The sequence below is a fragment of the Microtus pennsylvanicus genome, chromosome 11 (assembly GCF_037038515.1).
Source record: "Microtus pennsylvanicus isolate mMicPen1 chromosome 11, mMicPen1.hap1, whole genome shotgun sequence".
Lineage (NCBI taxonomy): Eukaryota > Metazoa > Chordata > Mammalia > Rodentia > Cricetidae > Microtus > Microtus pennsylvanicus.
The window spans coordinates 77,645,401-77,662,075 of NC_134589.1; the positions used below are offsets into that span (position 1 = coordinate 77,645,401).

The 16,675-nt window shown below is 41.8% G+C and overlaps 1 protein-coding gene across 2 annotated transcripts in view; it reads right to left on the reverse strand.

Annotated features, from left to right (window-relative positions):
• The window catches only part of Atp10b (ATPase phospholipid transporting 10B (putative)), a 223,183-nt gene that overhangs the window by 69,897 nt on the left and 136,611 nt on the right, over positions 1 to 16,675 (reverse strand). For both annotated transcript variants that reach the window (XM_075941300.1, XM_075941299.1), the window contains one exon: positions 7,752 to 7,956. In XM_075941300.1, the coding sequence (XP_075797415.1) occupies positions 7,752 to 7,956 (205 nt within the window). The remainder of the gene's footprint in view (positions 1 to 7,751; positions 7,957 to 16,675) is intronic.

The window sequence follows — 16,675 nt, forward strand, 5'->3', positions numbered from 1 at the left end:
AACTCCTTCTGCACTTCCTGGACAGAAGACATCTCAGAAAAAAAATCAAATGCTCCATGAAAGGAATTAAATCTGAAAATCAGCACTTTAAAAATTCCACTGAATTTATGGATCTAACCAATCATCACCATCAACAGAGCGGAAAAGACAACCATCTTATGTGAGATGTTCATATACTGCGTGTGGTGGATGAATAAGAAATATTTTACCTGGCTGGTGAATTTGAACACTTGGTACCCAGTTGGTTGTTTGGGGAGTTTCTGGAGCCTTTAGGCAGTGCAGCCTTGCTCGATAAAGAATATCACTGGGGTGGGCTTGGAGGGTTTAAAGACCTGTACAGCGTCTTGTTTGACTTTTCTACTTCCTCTGTGGGGCTGAAAAGTGATAATCTGTTTCTTACTCTTTCCCTATGCCATCCCTTCTTGCCATAATGGACTCCATTCCTTTGGAACTGTGAGTCAAAATGAAATTCTTCCTTATGTTGCTTTTGCTCACCATTTTAACATTGCAATAGAAAAACAACAGCTATATCTTGTTTCTTTTGAATCCCATTCCCAAATGCACAGTCCATTCTAATCTGATTTAGGTGCTGGATCAAATTTCCAATTTATAGAATATACAAGAAAATGGAATGTGTTAATGATATCACAAAGACACAATAAAGCCATTATTTGTAATAGCCAGAACCTGGAAGCAACCCAAATGCCCTTCAATGGAAGAATGGATGAAGAAAGTATGGAATATATACATATTAGAGTACTACTCAGCAGTAAAAAACAAGGACTTCTTGAATTTTGTATGCAAATGGATGGAAATAGAAAACACTATCCTGAGTGAGGTAAGCCAGACCCAAAAAGAGGAACATGGGATGTACTCACTCATATTTGGTTTCTAGCCATAAACCAAGGACATTGAGCCTATAATTAGTGATCCTAGAGAAGCTAAATAAGAAGGAGAACCCAAAGAAAAATATATAGGCATCCTCCTGAATATTAACCTTCATCAGGCAATGAAAGGAGACAGAGACAGAGACCCACATTGGAGCACAGGACATAAATCTCAAGGTCCAATTCAGGAGCAGAAGGAGAGAGAGCACGAGCAAGGAACTCAGGACCGCGAGGGGTACACCCACACACTGAGACAATGGGGATGTCCTATTGGGAACCTACCAAGGCCAGCTGGCCTGGGTCTGAAAAAGCCTGGGATAAAACCAGACTCGCTGAACATAGCGGACAATGAGGACTACTGAGAACTCAAGAACAATGGCAATGGGTTTTTGATCCCACTGCAAGTACTGGCTTTGTGGGAGCCTAGGCAGTTTGGATGCTCACCTTACTAGACCTGGATGGAGGTGGACGGTCCTTGGCCTTCCCACAGGGCAGGGAACCCTGATTGCTCTTTGGGCTGATGATGGAAGGGGACTTGATTAGGGGAGGGGGAGGGAAATGGGAGGCGGTGGCGGGGAAGAGACAGAAATCTTTAATAAATAAATAAATAAATAAATAAATAAATAAATAAAAATCCAGGTTATGGGGATTTTTGTACAATAAATAACTTTGCTTATTAAACAACTTGATACCAACTGTGCAAGGAAAGAAAAGAGCTAAATGGGAAACTCTGAAGCAGAAGAAATGTAAGATATTAACTTCAATATTTGGCCTGATTCAAACAAACACAGTGGTGAACAGTCAAGACCACTAACTAGAAAGTTAATACCAAAGAATTATTGTTGTTTTTCAGGCTTGATAATGGTGTGCTTGAAGACCTTAGCATTCTGAGATAGATATTAGATATTTGCAGGAGAAACACTAAGATGTTGATGATTTCCTTAAAAATACTTTTCGGAGCCAAAGAAGGAGGGAGAATAGATGGCCAGGTTTAATTCTGCGTTGCTTTTTAAAATAGATGACGGGTACATAAACATATATCATCCCATACTTAGTTTCTATGTACTTGAAAATTTCCCCAAGAAAAGTCAGAAAGGAAAAGTCTGCCTGAGTTTAAGGTGAGTTTAGTCCCCCACTGGCAGGATAATAGAGCTGTTACTACTTCACTTTTTATGGGTATCATAGAAATGCCTACCTCATAGGGTTTTGTGAGAAACAACAAGATATAATAGGCACAAAACACTTAGAAGACAACTCATTGTCCACAGCACAAGCTTGATTTGTTACACATTGGTGTCATATAGTATTATATATTATTAAATAATTCATATATTAAATGATCCAAGAAATGTAACAATTTATCAGGGATAAACTAGAAAGCAGTAAATATTCTTGACAGAAACTTTGAACAACTTGTCACAGGCAGGACTCATCACCAAATTTCACATCTACTAGGAAAGCAGATTTTTCCCTGGTTCTCAGGATAGACCAGGTTGAGAGAGCAGGGACCATCTTTTGTTGTGCTTGAGATTTTTAGATGATGAAACTTTTGCCCTTACTGGACCACAACTCATTTTAAAGAGAGTGCTCTTGTTTCTAAATATGCTAAAATCAGTACTTCCACTGCAGAGAAGCAACGATTGTTCCTAACTTAGCAGAGGTTTTGAAGCAATAACTCTTGGTGGGGTGGAGCCTATAGTAGTTAAAAGGGAGGATCAGCAAAGAGTTCAAAATGCAATTATTAATCAGTGTTGCCCTGGGACACCACTTTTCAAAGTTCAATATGAATGTGAATTGTCAGGGACTCTTGTTAAAATCACTTTAGTTTCCTATTGCTGAGTAGCTCTTAGAAGCTGAAATGGCCAGTCCACAGTTGGGCTTAGCTTAGCATATGCCTGATACAGGAAAATGGTTGGATACGTGCTTTGGTAGCACTTAGGTTTCAATCATTCAGATAACAGACATCCAAGAACATATTTTATCTAGAGTATTGATTAGAAGAATTCATTTCTGCTCCTTCCGCTTTAGTAACTTTTATATTTATCAAAATAAGAGGCGCAGATAGTCATTTTCAGAGGCTTCACAATTTAGAATGTCACAAGTAAGTGAGCAAGTTTTCTCCCTGGTCAAGTCCTTCTGGCTGCTGGGCATAGGACTCAATATAATAATAACATTGGACTGTTTGCTTCCAACTCTTCCTTGGCAATGTGATATGGGACTTATTATTTCAAAAATAGGTCAATGATTTTATGAATTCAAAAATGGCTCCCTAGGAAGATTCCAGTTAAAAATATAATGGCTTTGGCCTAATTTTAGTTCTGAGATAAAGGATTTGGACACCAACTCCGGGCCCCACAGTGTCCTGAAAAACAGACACTTATTAGAGGCTCCAGATGTTAGGAATTCCACTTGTGGAAGAAGAAGGAGAAACTACTTGAGTCAGGAGAATGATCGCCTTGCCCTGTCAGGATCATGTCTGTACAAATCTAGAATAATGTCCCCTTCCACAAAGTTCCATAGAAACACTAATATGTATTGATTCTGAAAAATGCTCTTAGGGACTTAACATAGGACCCTCATGAGGATGGTGTCTATGGGGTACTAGCTTGTTAGTTTGGCTTGACCATGAGCCAAGATCTTTGGACAATATTGGGCATAGTTTGTCTCCGGAAATCCTTACCTAAAGAAGCCACCTTCAGTCTCTCACCATTTCAGGGCAATGAAAATATTATGTGAAGTGGGTACTTATAACAATTTCTGAGGTAAGTAAAAGTCCTTTGGGGAGACTAAGGGTCTTATGAATTATGGAAGTTTAAAGAGAAAACTAACAAAAGCCACCAATACTCATTATTCCAAACACCAAGTTCTTACACAAATCATATAAGGAGGCATTCAAAATCTTCTGAGACGAAAGTGAGATCTGCCTTTCTTGTGCTCTCTGATGGGGATAGTGAAGCCCTCCGCACAGAGTGGATATATGGGCTCAAAGGATAATGTATTCAGAAGTGTGGCCATGCAGGAAGAAGCACATGGATTCATGGCAATTGGCAGGTGTCTCTCCCACCTACCCCCGACTGCCAGACTGGAATGGTGCCTTTCCTTTGTTCCATTTTCAGGAAGGTGCCAGTGAGTTTATATCAAGACATCTTGAGGGGCTGTTTTCAAGTTATGCATGCGCAGGTCCCGTAAGTCATTGTTCCACTGTGGCAATGGAGAAGGACAGCGATGTCACAGTCTGAGTACTCACTATGTGTCTGCAGCAAATCTCTAAGCGTGATCTTGCCCTTCTAATGGCAGTTCTGGGCTCTGTTTCTTGGAATAAAAGATTCCGTTCTTAAATAAATAAAAACGACTCGCTCCTTCTCCTCCTTGTGGCTTATTGAAGGATCAGAGAAATCTGACAGGGAAGTATTTAAAACATGTAGCCTGTTATCTTCTGATCTCATTTATCTTTACTGTGTTCTCCTTTCCCGCAACTCTCCTCCATATCTTTGTTCAGTACATTGGGGGAAACTCTGTGGGACGGCATTAGCTAATAGTAAATTCTGTGCATATCCAAGAAAATTTATGCATTAAAGATAGGGAGAAATGGAGCAGAGAGCAGCTAAGGCTCCCCCTGTCCAGAGAGTGGGCTGGGATTTAATCCTTTAATCCCACTGCTTTATTCTTCTAGCAACCTGCTACTTATGTCTGGAAGGAATCTGTAAATGATAAATAACTGCTTTTCTGTCTGCAGCCCTGCGTAAATGCAAGGTAACAGCCAAGGGCCAGGAAGGTGAGCTACCATGGACTTTAAGGACAAATGAAGGTCTGAATCCTGGTTCCAGCTCTACTGCTATGGGTGAAAGACGTGGCTTATCTATGCCCTGGTTTCCTTATTGGTAAAATGAGGACAATGATGGTGTCCATCCATTAGGCTGTTGTGAGGATGAGTTAATCATGCGAAGTTCTAACTGTGGACTCAAGCTTATTATTGCTGTTAGTGGATCCCAAATGCTCTTGAGCAAAGGGAAATCAGGACAAGGACAAAGGGCTCTGGAAGCCAAGTCAATAAATCGCCTTCCTTTCACGTATGAATTTACCTTTTTAAGAAATGCCAAGTATCCAATGAGAATTCAGGGTGGAATTAGAAATGTTTATTGAATGGAATGGTTTGAGGTGCTGGAGTATGAAGGACTATTTCATGCAGCTACATGTTAGTGAAATCCCAAAGTATCTGCTTGATATCCTAGAAACGGTCAGGAGCTGAGGCCAAAGGAAGAAGAGATGTCAACGGCTGAAGTTCAACAGCTTTGAAATAAGAGAGGAAGAAACAAGATTTCAAAGTAGAAGAAGATGCTGAAGTCAGAAAAGTTAAAGCAGAGCTGTTTACTCAAACCGAAGTTTATTATTTCCAGATATAACTTAAAAAAGGAGGAATCTAATCAAAGACCAAGTCTAAGACACCCTTGCCTGTGTCCAGACTAAGGTGTCAGACTCACCTGTGCACACGGTGTGAGTGTGTGTGATGTGTAATTCTTACCGTAAGCTTTGGCTAGAAAGGTTTCTGATCAAGGAGGTAGGTCACAGGGCCTCACATCCAGATCTAGATTGTTCCTGCCTATCCTGAAGGACTTTGTGACTGTACACTAGACTGCCGTCTTCCTCTTCCTAAACCCTAATGTGATTCAGTGAATGGGGGAGGGAGAAGCCAAGGAAAGTGAAACTCAAGAGGCCAAGCCAGACCAATGGGGTTCAGAGAGCAAAAGGCCAAGAGCTGTGGTCCCTGCAGCAAGCGTGGTGAAGGTGGGGTCCAGCTCTGATGACCACCGAGACCACCTGTTGTGTGTGTAGTGCTCACCAAGCCCTTATTTTACTTCTTGCTTTCCTTTTTCCAGTTCATGCTCACAGCAAAGCTAAGGGACAACTGTTGCCAGTCCTGGCCGCGAGTGGAGAGGAGACCAGACTTAGGGCGACTGTCAATGACATAGGGAGCATTTTTGAGAACTGCTCATCAGGTCCTGTGGAGGAAGCAAGCTGAGGCAGAACACTCTGATTCATCTTGAGAAATGGTCTGTATCATAGAACTGCAGCTTGTGAGACCCTCAGAGGAATGGGACATTTGCTTTCTTCGTGCCTAATCCCCTGACTTATTTAATTTCTTCTTAGCCAAAAGCTGGCAAAATAAAAAGTGACATAATTCTCATTTTCCATCATTAGAGAAAGGTGCCAGTTTGGAGATCAAATCCCATAAGGAGAATTTTAATAGAAAACCGGAATATCATACCCAATTAGCCCACAAACTGTTTATTAAAATCATCGATAATAGTAGTAACTATTTAGCAGTCTCTTTCAGTGTGATGGTCATGCCAAGTAACCCAGGTCTATACCATTTAGTATTTAGAGCTACTCTAGAGAAAAGGTATTATTTTTGCCTATTTTTTCCTGGTAAAGGAACTAAGATGTGAGAGGGTGATAACTTGTGTAAAACAGCTTATATATGACAGAACTTAACAGCTACGTCCAGTTCTGTCAAAACCTAGAGTCGAATTTGGTCACCCCCAAACTATCTGCCTTTCTTCTACCCTCCAGTACCGCTGATGTTAAGTGCAAAGAAATAACAAAAGTGTCAGTGAGGGCTCTTTGACCTAGGAGATTAGCAGTGTCAATAAAGTGGGTACACAAAAGGGAAAACTGGGGACTGGGAGATAGCTTAGTTGGTTAAGCACTTTCTGTGTAAGCATGAGGACTTGAGTTCGAGCCTCAGAACTCACTTAAAAAAAAGAAGCTGAGCATGATATGTGCTTGCAATCCGAGCAGGGGAGAGGTAGAGTCACGTGGTTTCCTGGAGCTTGCTGGCCAGCTTGCATAGCCTACTCAGCTCTAGACCCATGAGAGACCCTGTTTCAATAAACAGGTGGATGGTTTTTGAGGACAGACCTGATGTTATACACAGATGTCTGTACACACACACACACACACACACACACACACACACACACACTCTAGCACATGAAGAAAATAACTACTATTATCTTGCTGTGGTTGAGAAGGAACCAAAAGAATATTGAGGATTCATGCTCAGATTTGAGCTGGACAGAATGAGCAGGCTGAGCACAGAGGAGAGAGTTGGCTGCCTTCATAGCTGAACAGCTGTAGGACTTAGTTTTGAATACAAGGTCAGTTGTCCAAGTGGATGAGCTTAGTCATCACTTATGAACTCAGGCCTTCATCAAGTTACAGAACTTTTTGGCCTCAGTGTCCTCATGAGCATGATAGCTACTTAGAGGGCTGCTGGGAGGAATCAGCTTCTAAAGAGGCACCTGCTATGGTGTGGGATTGTTTTGTAACTTACGCCTTCATCTGGTGCCCAATGTGGGGAAAATGGTGTGGGACAATTGTATTCTGTCAATTATGTTTTAAGTAAACGTTGATTGGCCAGTATCCAGGCAGAAAGTATAGGTGAGACAATGTGACAGAAAAAAGAGGTGGGACAATGAGAACAGGAGTATTCTGGAAAGAAGGAAGCTACCTCTGCAGTCCTGTCCAGACACCAAAGAAGCAGGATGTGACCTGCCCCGCTGAAAAAGATACTGAGCCATGTGGCTAACATAGATAAGAATAGTGGGTTAATATAAGTTATAAGAGCTAATAAGAAGCTTGAGCTAATGGGCCACACAGATGCAGACCTCTGTGTGATTTTCTTTGGGGACTAACCGGCTATAAAAACCAAACCAAACAAGAACCCCAACAAGTAGCTGGGTTCTCCTGTTACACTGCTACCTTCATCTCTCTTCCTTGTAGTGCTAAGTTCAGCTTTCTAGGAGATGAGCTGGCTTCTTGCCTCTGACCTCACTATGTAAGATCGTGTAGAAAGCACCTTACCTGCTGTGAGAAGCCCTTCACAACACGCCTCTGTTTGAGGTTGGTCTCTCCATCCAAGTTGGCAGTTTCCAGGTGACAGACCCCACTGGGGTCCGAGGAGAAGAGGAGAAGGATGTCTGCCGGGACGATCTCATTACACCGCATCTGAACAAAGTCTCCCACACGCACATCCTGCCAGCGCTTTGGTATGTAGCTCTGCTCTTTTCTAAGGTGGGTGCAAAGAAGACAGGGGTCTCAGTGAGCTTTAAGATTCCTCGGAGTGTTGGTTTATTAAAGATGTCAACTTGCCACAATCTAAAATGACCAGGGAAGAGTCTCCACTGGTGAAATAGATAGATTAGGTTGGCTTGTGTGTATGTCTATAGGAGATTGTCTTGATTATTGGTTGAGCCAGCCCACTGTGAGCCCACAGTGAGCCAGCTTCACTGGATAGGGGTCTTGAGTGGTATATGAGTAGAATAGAGGGGGCTTATTGAGTACCGATTAAAGAGTGAGTAAGCCAGAATCTACACATTTTTCTCTCTCCTTTTGATTGTGGATGTGATACTTTAAGTTCTTGCCTTGACATCCTTTGCAATAATGCCTGTATCCTGGAATTATAGGTCAAATACATTTCTCCCTCCCCTAAGTTACTTTTGGTCACGGTTTATAAAATCCTATTAGTAAAAGGTCTGTCCCTGTGACTACTTAGAATTTTAAACAATAACCAACTGTTGACCAGGTGTTGTGCTGAGCCCTTCCTTCCTGGCCGGAAGAATACTTTAAGGTGAAGTTAACTGGGCCATTATATTACATGGCTAGTTATCACAGAAGAAAGCAAAGGTACAAAGACCAGAGATAGAGAGAAAGCTGTTCTCGATTATAGGGAGAAGAGAGGCAGTAAAACTGAGGATATTGGTCATTAAGAATGCATAGGACAACAATGATAAAGTGGAAAAAACCCTAGACACATTGATAACATTAGTAAGACAATACCAGGGTCTTTGATGGCCTGGGACCCACAATAAATGGAAAAGCTGAGGACTGAGGAACTTGGAGGAAATGATAAACTTTCCCCCTTATAATTATCAAACTTAGATAACAGCAGTAGCAACAAAACTTGCCAATTTCATGTTTACATTGCACTGAGTACTAATGTCAATATTTTATTCACTTACATGATGATTTATTGGTGTAGACATTATATGAATTTCACAAATAAATTAAAGATTAGAAATTTTTTTCAAGTCTTATAAAACCCAAGCTGAAACCCAAGCTTATACACAGATTGATGTCAAAGCTTACAGCTTCCACAGCTAGTTCCTCCCAGCTGTTACTAGAGACTCAACTGTCCCATTCCCTCCTTCCCAATAGGACATCCCATTTACACAGAGCTCTGATACCAGAAAGTCTTCATTCCACCCAGTCAAGTATTTAACAAATTCTTCTCTTCTAAGTAATCCAGATGCTCATGTTTTCTACCTTTAAAAACTCTTTGAAAGTGTCTCCCCACCCCAGGATCCTATAAAGTCTTTGGGCCATGCTGAGCCACTTCTAATGCCCCAGATGCCCTCAGTTATTCCTTGGATCATACAGTTTCAAGACCTATCCTAAAGGCACAGGCTCTTCTATAACTGTATTTCTAATCGTCTTCTTTCAACATGGGATTTGAAACATATGGTCTTTTTATCAGAGCCCTGCCGGTTTGAAGCTGGCTTTTTTAAGTGTACCTAGACCTGGGGAGACAGCTTACATCTGTGCTGTATCCACACAGATGTTGAGCCCTTCTGAGCATGTTGCTGTTTCTCATGGAATCTGGAGCTTCCTGGGCATGGCAAGACCACATCTAAGAGATGTGAATGAAAGTGCTTGAAGAGGACAAAGGGAGTGATGCCTGCTCTTCTTGGGGTCCTCTGGAGAATTTTAGCAAAGCCCTCCGAAAAGTCTATCATCTTTGTCATACATGGTTCCTATAGAAGACTCTCCCAGCTTGAAATGAAGATCCTTTTGTTTGCGAGGCTGGAAGAAGGCTTCATCAGTAAATAAGGTCATCAGGGACATCAGGATTGGTGAGTGGCCTTGCATCTCGAAGCTTCCACAGGGTCTGTGGAAATGCTCCATGACCCTAAAAACCTGGTACAGTGACCCTTATCTATGCCATGGCAATAATGTCCACATGGCTACTGAATGTGCCAGTCTCTCTGTAGCGGTTTATTAATATCTCCTTCTTCTGTGATAAAGTGGGTATCAGATTTCCACAAAACTTTTGATTATCAACATCTAAGCACCCTCTGTACCCCATATCTCTTCTTAGAAATGAAGATGGTAGGGACAATCCTACCATCTTTAGTTTATTATACCATTTCACAGATGTATTTTAAAATGTGTTCATTTGTCTATTTAGGGTAGATAGTCATCTTCAAGATAGCTAGGGCAACTCAGCCCTGGGATTGCCTGTCAAGTGCTCAGGTACAAGGCTCTTTAAAGACTAAAGGATGGATTAAGTAGACTTTCACAGAATGAAGGAGAGGTTTATTTTATACTTCTATTTTTTTCATTTATAGAGAAATCAAACAAATGATTCTTAAATATTATAACAAACTTGCCTGAAGGAACCAAGGATTGTCCCCCTGTTTGTTTGCATCTCCCGTTCCTTCCTCCTGGTCTTTGGGACTGTAGGGTATCAGCTGATTGCCACATCCTCAACATTTATTCCACCTGGTGTGGGAGATCAGGTTTGGGGATAACACCCTTGAATCTGAGCATCACCTGGATTGTCATCATTTTCAGAGCTCCTTCATCCTGAAGGTTGTGACAAATAGGCCAGTTGGGGTTGCTGCATTCAGAGCAAAGCCATGTCAAGGCGTCTCCACCAGTGGAAAGAAATCTGCTCTTTCCTCCTTTCATCGCCTGATGAAGGTTAATATTCTACTGAGAACTCAAGATCAATGGCAATGGGTTTTTGATCCCACTGCACGTACTGGCTTTGTGGGAGCCTAGGCAGTTTGGATGCTCACCTTACTAGACCTGGATGGAGGTGGGTGGTCCTTGGACTTCCCACAGGGCAGGGAACCCTGATTGCTCTTTGGGCTGACGAGGGAGGGGGACTTGATTGGGGAAGGGGGAGGGAAATGGGAGGTGGTGGCGGGAAGAGACAGAAATCTTTAATAAATAAATAAATTTAAAAAAATCTGCTCTTTCCAATAAAGGTCTCCACTGCTAAATATGGGATATAGGGCAGGATGACAAAAGATGGAAGGCCTGGGAGGTTAATTTTGGGTGTAAATTTAGGAATATATGTATGGACTGGAATGGTACTTTGTCAATCTTCATTATGACACAGGCATCATCAAACTTATGCTCTGCCTCTTTATGGTACTCCTGGGATCCCAATGAAGCCAGATAGGAAAGGGACATTCGTGGTTCTTCCTGGGGGTTTGCCTCTTTACCTCCATAAAGCAGCCTTCCCACTACTCTTCCAACCCCATCTTTCTCCTTCATGCTGTTTATGGGCTTGGGGTTAGGCAACAATGACCTATAAACAAAAACCCCAACCCCCACCCCAACCTTTCCCAAGTCTAGAAAAGAGGAATCTCAGCAAATTGATGCTCAGGCATTGGAGGTTTCTGGATCAAGTTCCCAAAAACATTGTACTTCTCCAACAGGCCCATGCTACCTCCAGGAGTCCCTGGTGGGGGAGTGGTGGTGGTGACTGGAGTACTGGTGCTATTAGTGTTCTTTAAAAAAGTACTTTGGGGGATGTAGTTTAGCGTGGGTACATGGGACATTCCTTTCTGGGTACAGCAGTTGAGAAATTTTATTTGTAGCAGTATTTTATTTTATAATGCTATGTTAAAGTAACCTAACCCAGCTATATTATAAGATGACAGACACATTTTACTGAACCTTTAGGGACACTTCCATTTCACACTTGGCTACTTTGCTCTGGCTGTTTCGTGCTCTGGGGTACACTTCGTCACTTCATCTGTCAGCAGCATGTCTGAGGAGCAGCCAACGATGCCTAGCCCAAGGGTGTTCAGGCAAGGGAGGTGAGAAGTAGGAGAATTTAGCTGAAGCATAAAAGTGGCATGCTTCTACATTGAGTGACACTCAGGTGTGACCAGCTGCTGGCCAGGAGCCACCAGTTAGAGTCATTCCCTCATTAATATGGCCCCCTTGGAGCAGCTGCTCCAGGGGGATGCGTGCATAGACTCTTGCCTGTCCCTTTGCTCCGATAGTTGGCACCTGGGAGATCACGGCTATTTTAGTTTCCTGCAACGTTCACCACTGCTTAAAAATAAGATTCATGGCTTAGGACAGAGACTACATCTGGCACATTCTACCTTGAGGAGAAATTAAGTGGTGAGGTGCTAAACAGCTTTCTGGGAGAGGATGGCCTTTTGAAAATTTTTTTTTAAGTAAATAAACAGCAGGAGAGGTTTTTAATCAAGTGTATGGCGTGTGGAAGTGGGAGAGGAGGAGAGATGAGAGGAGAATGTTTAAGACTCCATTTCTCCTGTAACTAGGTTCTACATAAAGTGTGGGGGCTGGAGAAGACAAGACTTGTCAGGAGGATAAGCTATCTTATGGGACTTGTTGTTAACAGATGATAAATTGACCTGTGATATTCTTCAGCAAACTTAAATACCAAGTCCAGAATGCCCCAGGTGGGTAGGAACCACTGAGAATAATCAGGTGAGTCCATGAATTAAAAATGTGTTTGGGACAGTTTGGTAGTTGCACAAAAACAGACACAAGGGCAATGGAACCAAACTCAAGACTCTGACATCATCCACACACCTGTGAACACCTGCTTTTTGACAAAGAAGCCAAAATGGTATAGTGGGAAAAAAAAGAAAGCATCTTCCACAAATGGATGTCAACTTGTAAAAGATTGTAAATAGATCCATATCTATCACCCTGAACAAAACTCAAGTCCAAGTAGATCAAAGACCTCAGCATAAATTCATTTACACTGAACCTGATAGAAGAGAAAATGGGAAGTAGCCTTGAATGCATTGTACAGGAAGCCACTTCCTAAATATAACACCAGCAGCATAGACACTGAGAACAACAATCAATAAATGGGACCTCCTGAAACAACAAATCTTCTGTAAGACAAAGGACACAGTAAATAAAAAAAAACCAGCCTACAGAATAGGAAAAAGATCTTAACAAACTCCTCATCTGACAGAGGACTAATCTCCAAAATATATAAAGAACTCAGAAAACTAGATATTAAATAACCCAATTTAAAAAAGGGGTAGAGACCTAAACAGAGAATTCTCAACAGAAGAATCTCAAATGGCCAAAAGACATTTAAGGAGTTGCTCAACTTCCTTAGTTATCAGGGAAATGCAAATCAAAGAGACTCTGAGATACCATCTTACATAGGTCAGAATAGCTGAGTTCAAAAACAGTGAGTACAGTCTATGCTGGAGATGATATGGAGTAAAGGAGCATTCATCTACTGCTGGTGGGAGTGCAAACTTGTACAGCCACATTGGAAATCAGTATGGCAATTTCTCAGAGAATTGGGAATCAATCTACCTCAAGACCCAGCATTACCATTCTTGGGCATATACTCAAAGGATGCTCAATTGCATCACAAAAACACTTGCTCAACAATGTTCATAGCAGCGTTATTTGTAAGAGCCAGAACCTGGAAACAAACCTAGATGCCCCTCACCTGAAGAATGGATAAATAAAATGTGGTACATTTACACAATGGAGTATTATTCAGCTATAAAAAATGACATCTTGAAATATTCAGGTAAATGGATGGAAATAGAAAAAAATCAACCTGAGTGAGGTAACCCAGACCCAAAATTACAAGCACTCATGAGTGGATACTAGATGTAAAACAAGGGGTAACTAGACTACAATCCACAGCTCCAGAGGAGCTAGGTAAAAAGGAAGACCCTAAGATGGACACATGGGTCTCCCTGGGAAAGGGAAATAGATGAGATCTCCTGGGTAAACTGAGGGTGGAAAGGCAGTAGAAGGAGGGTTGGGGGCTGAGAACATGAGGGAATGGCATGGTTGAGATGGAAGAGGGATGGAGTGGGAGAACAATGAGAGATATCTTGATAGAGGGGCCATTATGGGTTTAGGGAGAAATCTGGTACTAGGGAAATTCCCAGGAATCCACAAGGATGACCCAAACTAAGACTCCTAGCAATAATGGAGAGGGTTTCTGAACTGGCTTTCCCCTGTAATCAGATTGGTGACTACCCTAACTGTCATCATAGAGTCTTAATCCAGTAACTGTTGTAAGCAGATGCAGAGATCCACAGCCAAGCACCAGGCAGAGCTATGGGAGTCCAACCGAAGAGAGAGAGAGAGGAAGAATTATATAAGTGTGTGTGTGTGTGGGGGGGTCAAGATCATGACAGGGAAACCCACAGAGACAGCTGACCTGAACTCTTGAGAACCCATGAACTCCAGACCGACACCTGGGGTGCTTACAAGAGACTGAACTAGGCCTTCTGCCTATGAGTGACAGTTGTGTAGCTTGTCTGTTTGAGGTGGCCCTGGCAGTGAGACCAGGAACTATCCCTAGTGCATAAGCTGACTTTTTGGAGCCCATTCCCTATGGAGGGATGCCTTGCTCAGCCTTGATGCAGGCAGGAAGGGCTTGGTCCTTTTTCAGCTTCAAGTGCCAGGCTTTGTTGACTCCCCAAAGGGTAAGGCCTTACCCTTTCTGAGAAGTGGATAGATTGGGGGCAGGAGAGGTGGGGAGAGGGCAGAGGGAAGGGAGGGGGAACTGTGATTGGTATGTAAAATGAGTACAAAATTTAAAATAAAAAAAGAATGTGTTTGGGGTTTGGAGACATGGCTCAATGATTGACTTCATACTGTTTTCACAGGGAACCCAGGTTTGGTTCCTAACATCCATATCTGACAATTTTAGGTCCAGGGACAGTGAGGGACATAAGTGACATTCACCACACTAGAGATGCCTACATCCAACCAGGGCCACTGGGGATTGGCATAAAAGGACCCAAATTCTAAATCAACAGGTGAGGGCTGAGAATCACCAACAGTGGAGCATTTGTGTTAGCATCACCCTGTTCTCATCCACAGGCTCTGGAATCGTGATCATACCAGGGTCCTATGTGTACACTATGTTTTAAAACTCCAGACTTGGTGATGGTACCCATCTCTAACCTCACTGACTATGTAGCTGCCACATTCAGAAAGAATAACTTAGACTAGCATTAAGAGGTGATGCCCACAGGCACAACACGCCTCACAGAACAGGGAGTCACTGGAGCCTTTCTTCCTGCAAGGCCATGGTCACTGGGTTATGAATAACCAGCCTGGGGGTGTCAGAAAGCACACAGTATATCCATATCTATCACGATGCACAAAACTCATGTCCAAATAGATAAAAGACATTAACATAAAACCGACCACACTGAATCTCATAGAAGAGAAAGTGGGAAATAGCCTTGAATGCTTTGGCACATGAGACCACCGCCTAAATATAACCCCAGTAGCACGGACACTGAGAGAAATAATTAGTAAATGGGACCTCCTGAAACTGAGAAGCTTCTGTAAAGCAAAAGACATGGTCAACAAGACAAAACAGTAGCCTATAGAACAGGAAAAAAAATCTTTACTAACCCCACATAAGACAAAATATACAAAGAACTCAAGAAATTGGTCACCAAAAGAACAAATAGTCCAATAAAAAATATGTGGTATGGACCTAAACAGAGAACTCTCAACAAATGAATCAAAAATGGCTGAAATACTCAACATTCTTAGCCATCAGATAAATGCAATCAAAACAACTCTGAGATTCCATCTTACACCTGTAAGAATGGCCAAGATCAAAAACACTGATGACCGCTTATGCTGGAGATGCTGTGGGGTAAAGGGAACACTCCTGCATTGCTTGTGGGAGTGCAAACTGGTACAGCCACTTTAGAAATCAGTATGGCGATTTCTCAGAAAATTAGGAAACAACCTAACTCAAGACCCAGCAATTCCACTTTTGGGTATATACCTAAAAGATGCTCAATCATACCACAAGACATGTGCTCAACTATGTTCATAGCAGCATTATTTGTCACAGCCAGAACCTGGAAGCAACCTAAATGTCCCTTGACCGAAGAATAGATAAAGAAGATGTGGTGCATTTGCACAATGGAGTACTACACAGTGGAAAAAATAATGACATCTTGAAATTTACAGGCAAATGGATGGATCTAGAAAACATCATATTGAGTGACCCAGAAAGACAAATATCATATGTACTCACTCATAAGTGGCTTTCAGACATAAAGCAAAGAAAAACCAGCCCACAATTCACAATCCCAGAGAAACTAGACAATGAGGACCCTAAGAAAGACATACATGGATCTAAACTACATGGTAAGTAAAAAAAGATGAGATCTCCTGAGTAAATTGGGAGCATGGGGATCATGGGAGGATAGAAAGGGAGGGGGGAGGAAGTGAGGGGAGTGGAAAAATATATAGCTCAATAAAAGCAGTAAAAAAGAAATGTTTAGCTATATGTGGGTTTGTAGGAATAATTTGTTTTTACCTGTAATATGCACAGTGTTTAATCATGTAAGGGAATGGGAAGCATTTTTACTTGTATTTATTGTAATCATTCTCTTAAAAAATAGAATTCAACCATATTGTGATTTTTATATTTCTTGAAAGATTTTGCAGGGGTATATATACACTGTCATAGAAAAAATAACGACACAGAAGAAGGGAAACATCAAGGTAGAAGAACAGAACTGCAAAAGAATAGAGTATAACAAGCCACAGAAAGAATAATAAAGTAAAGAAGTATGCTTTGACCCTTGGGGAAAAAATTCTGATCTCATAGTATTAGCTGCCATGTATGGAGTGCCCATAAAGATCGTAGCACCAGACATATGTGACCATTTATCTGCCTAATTAGGAGACAACTTTTATTATTACCA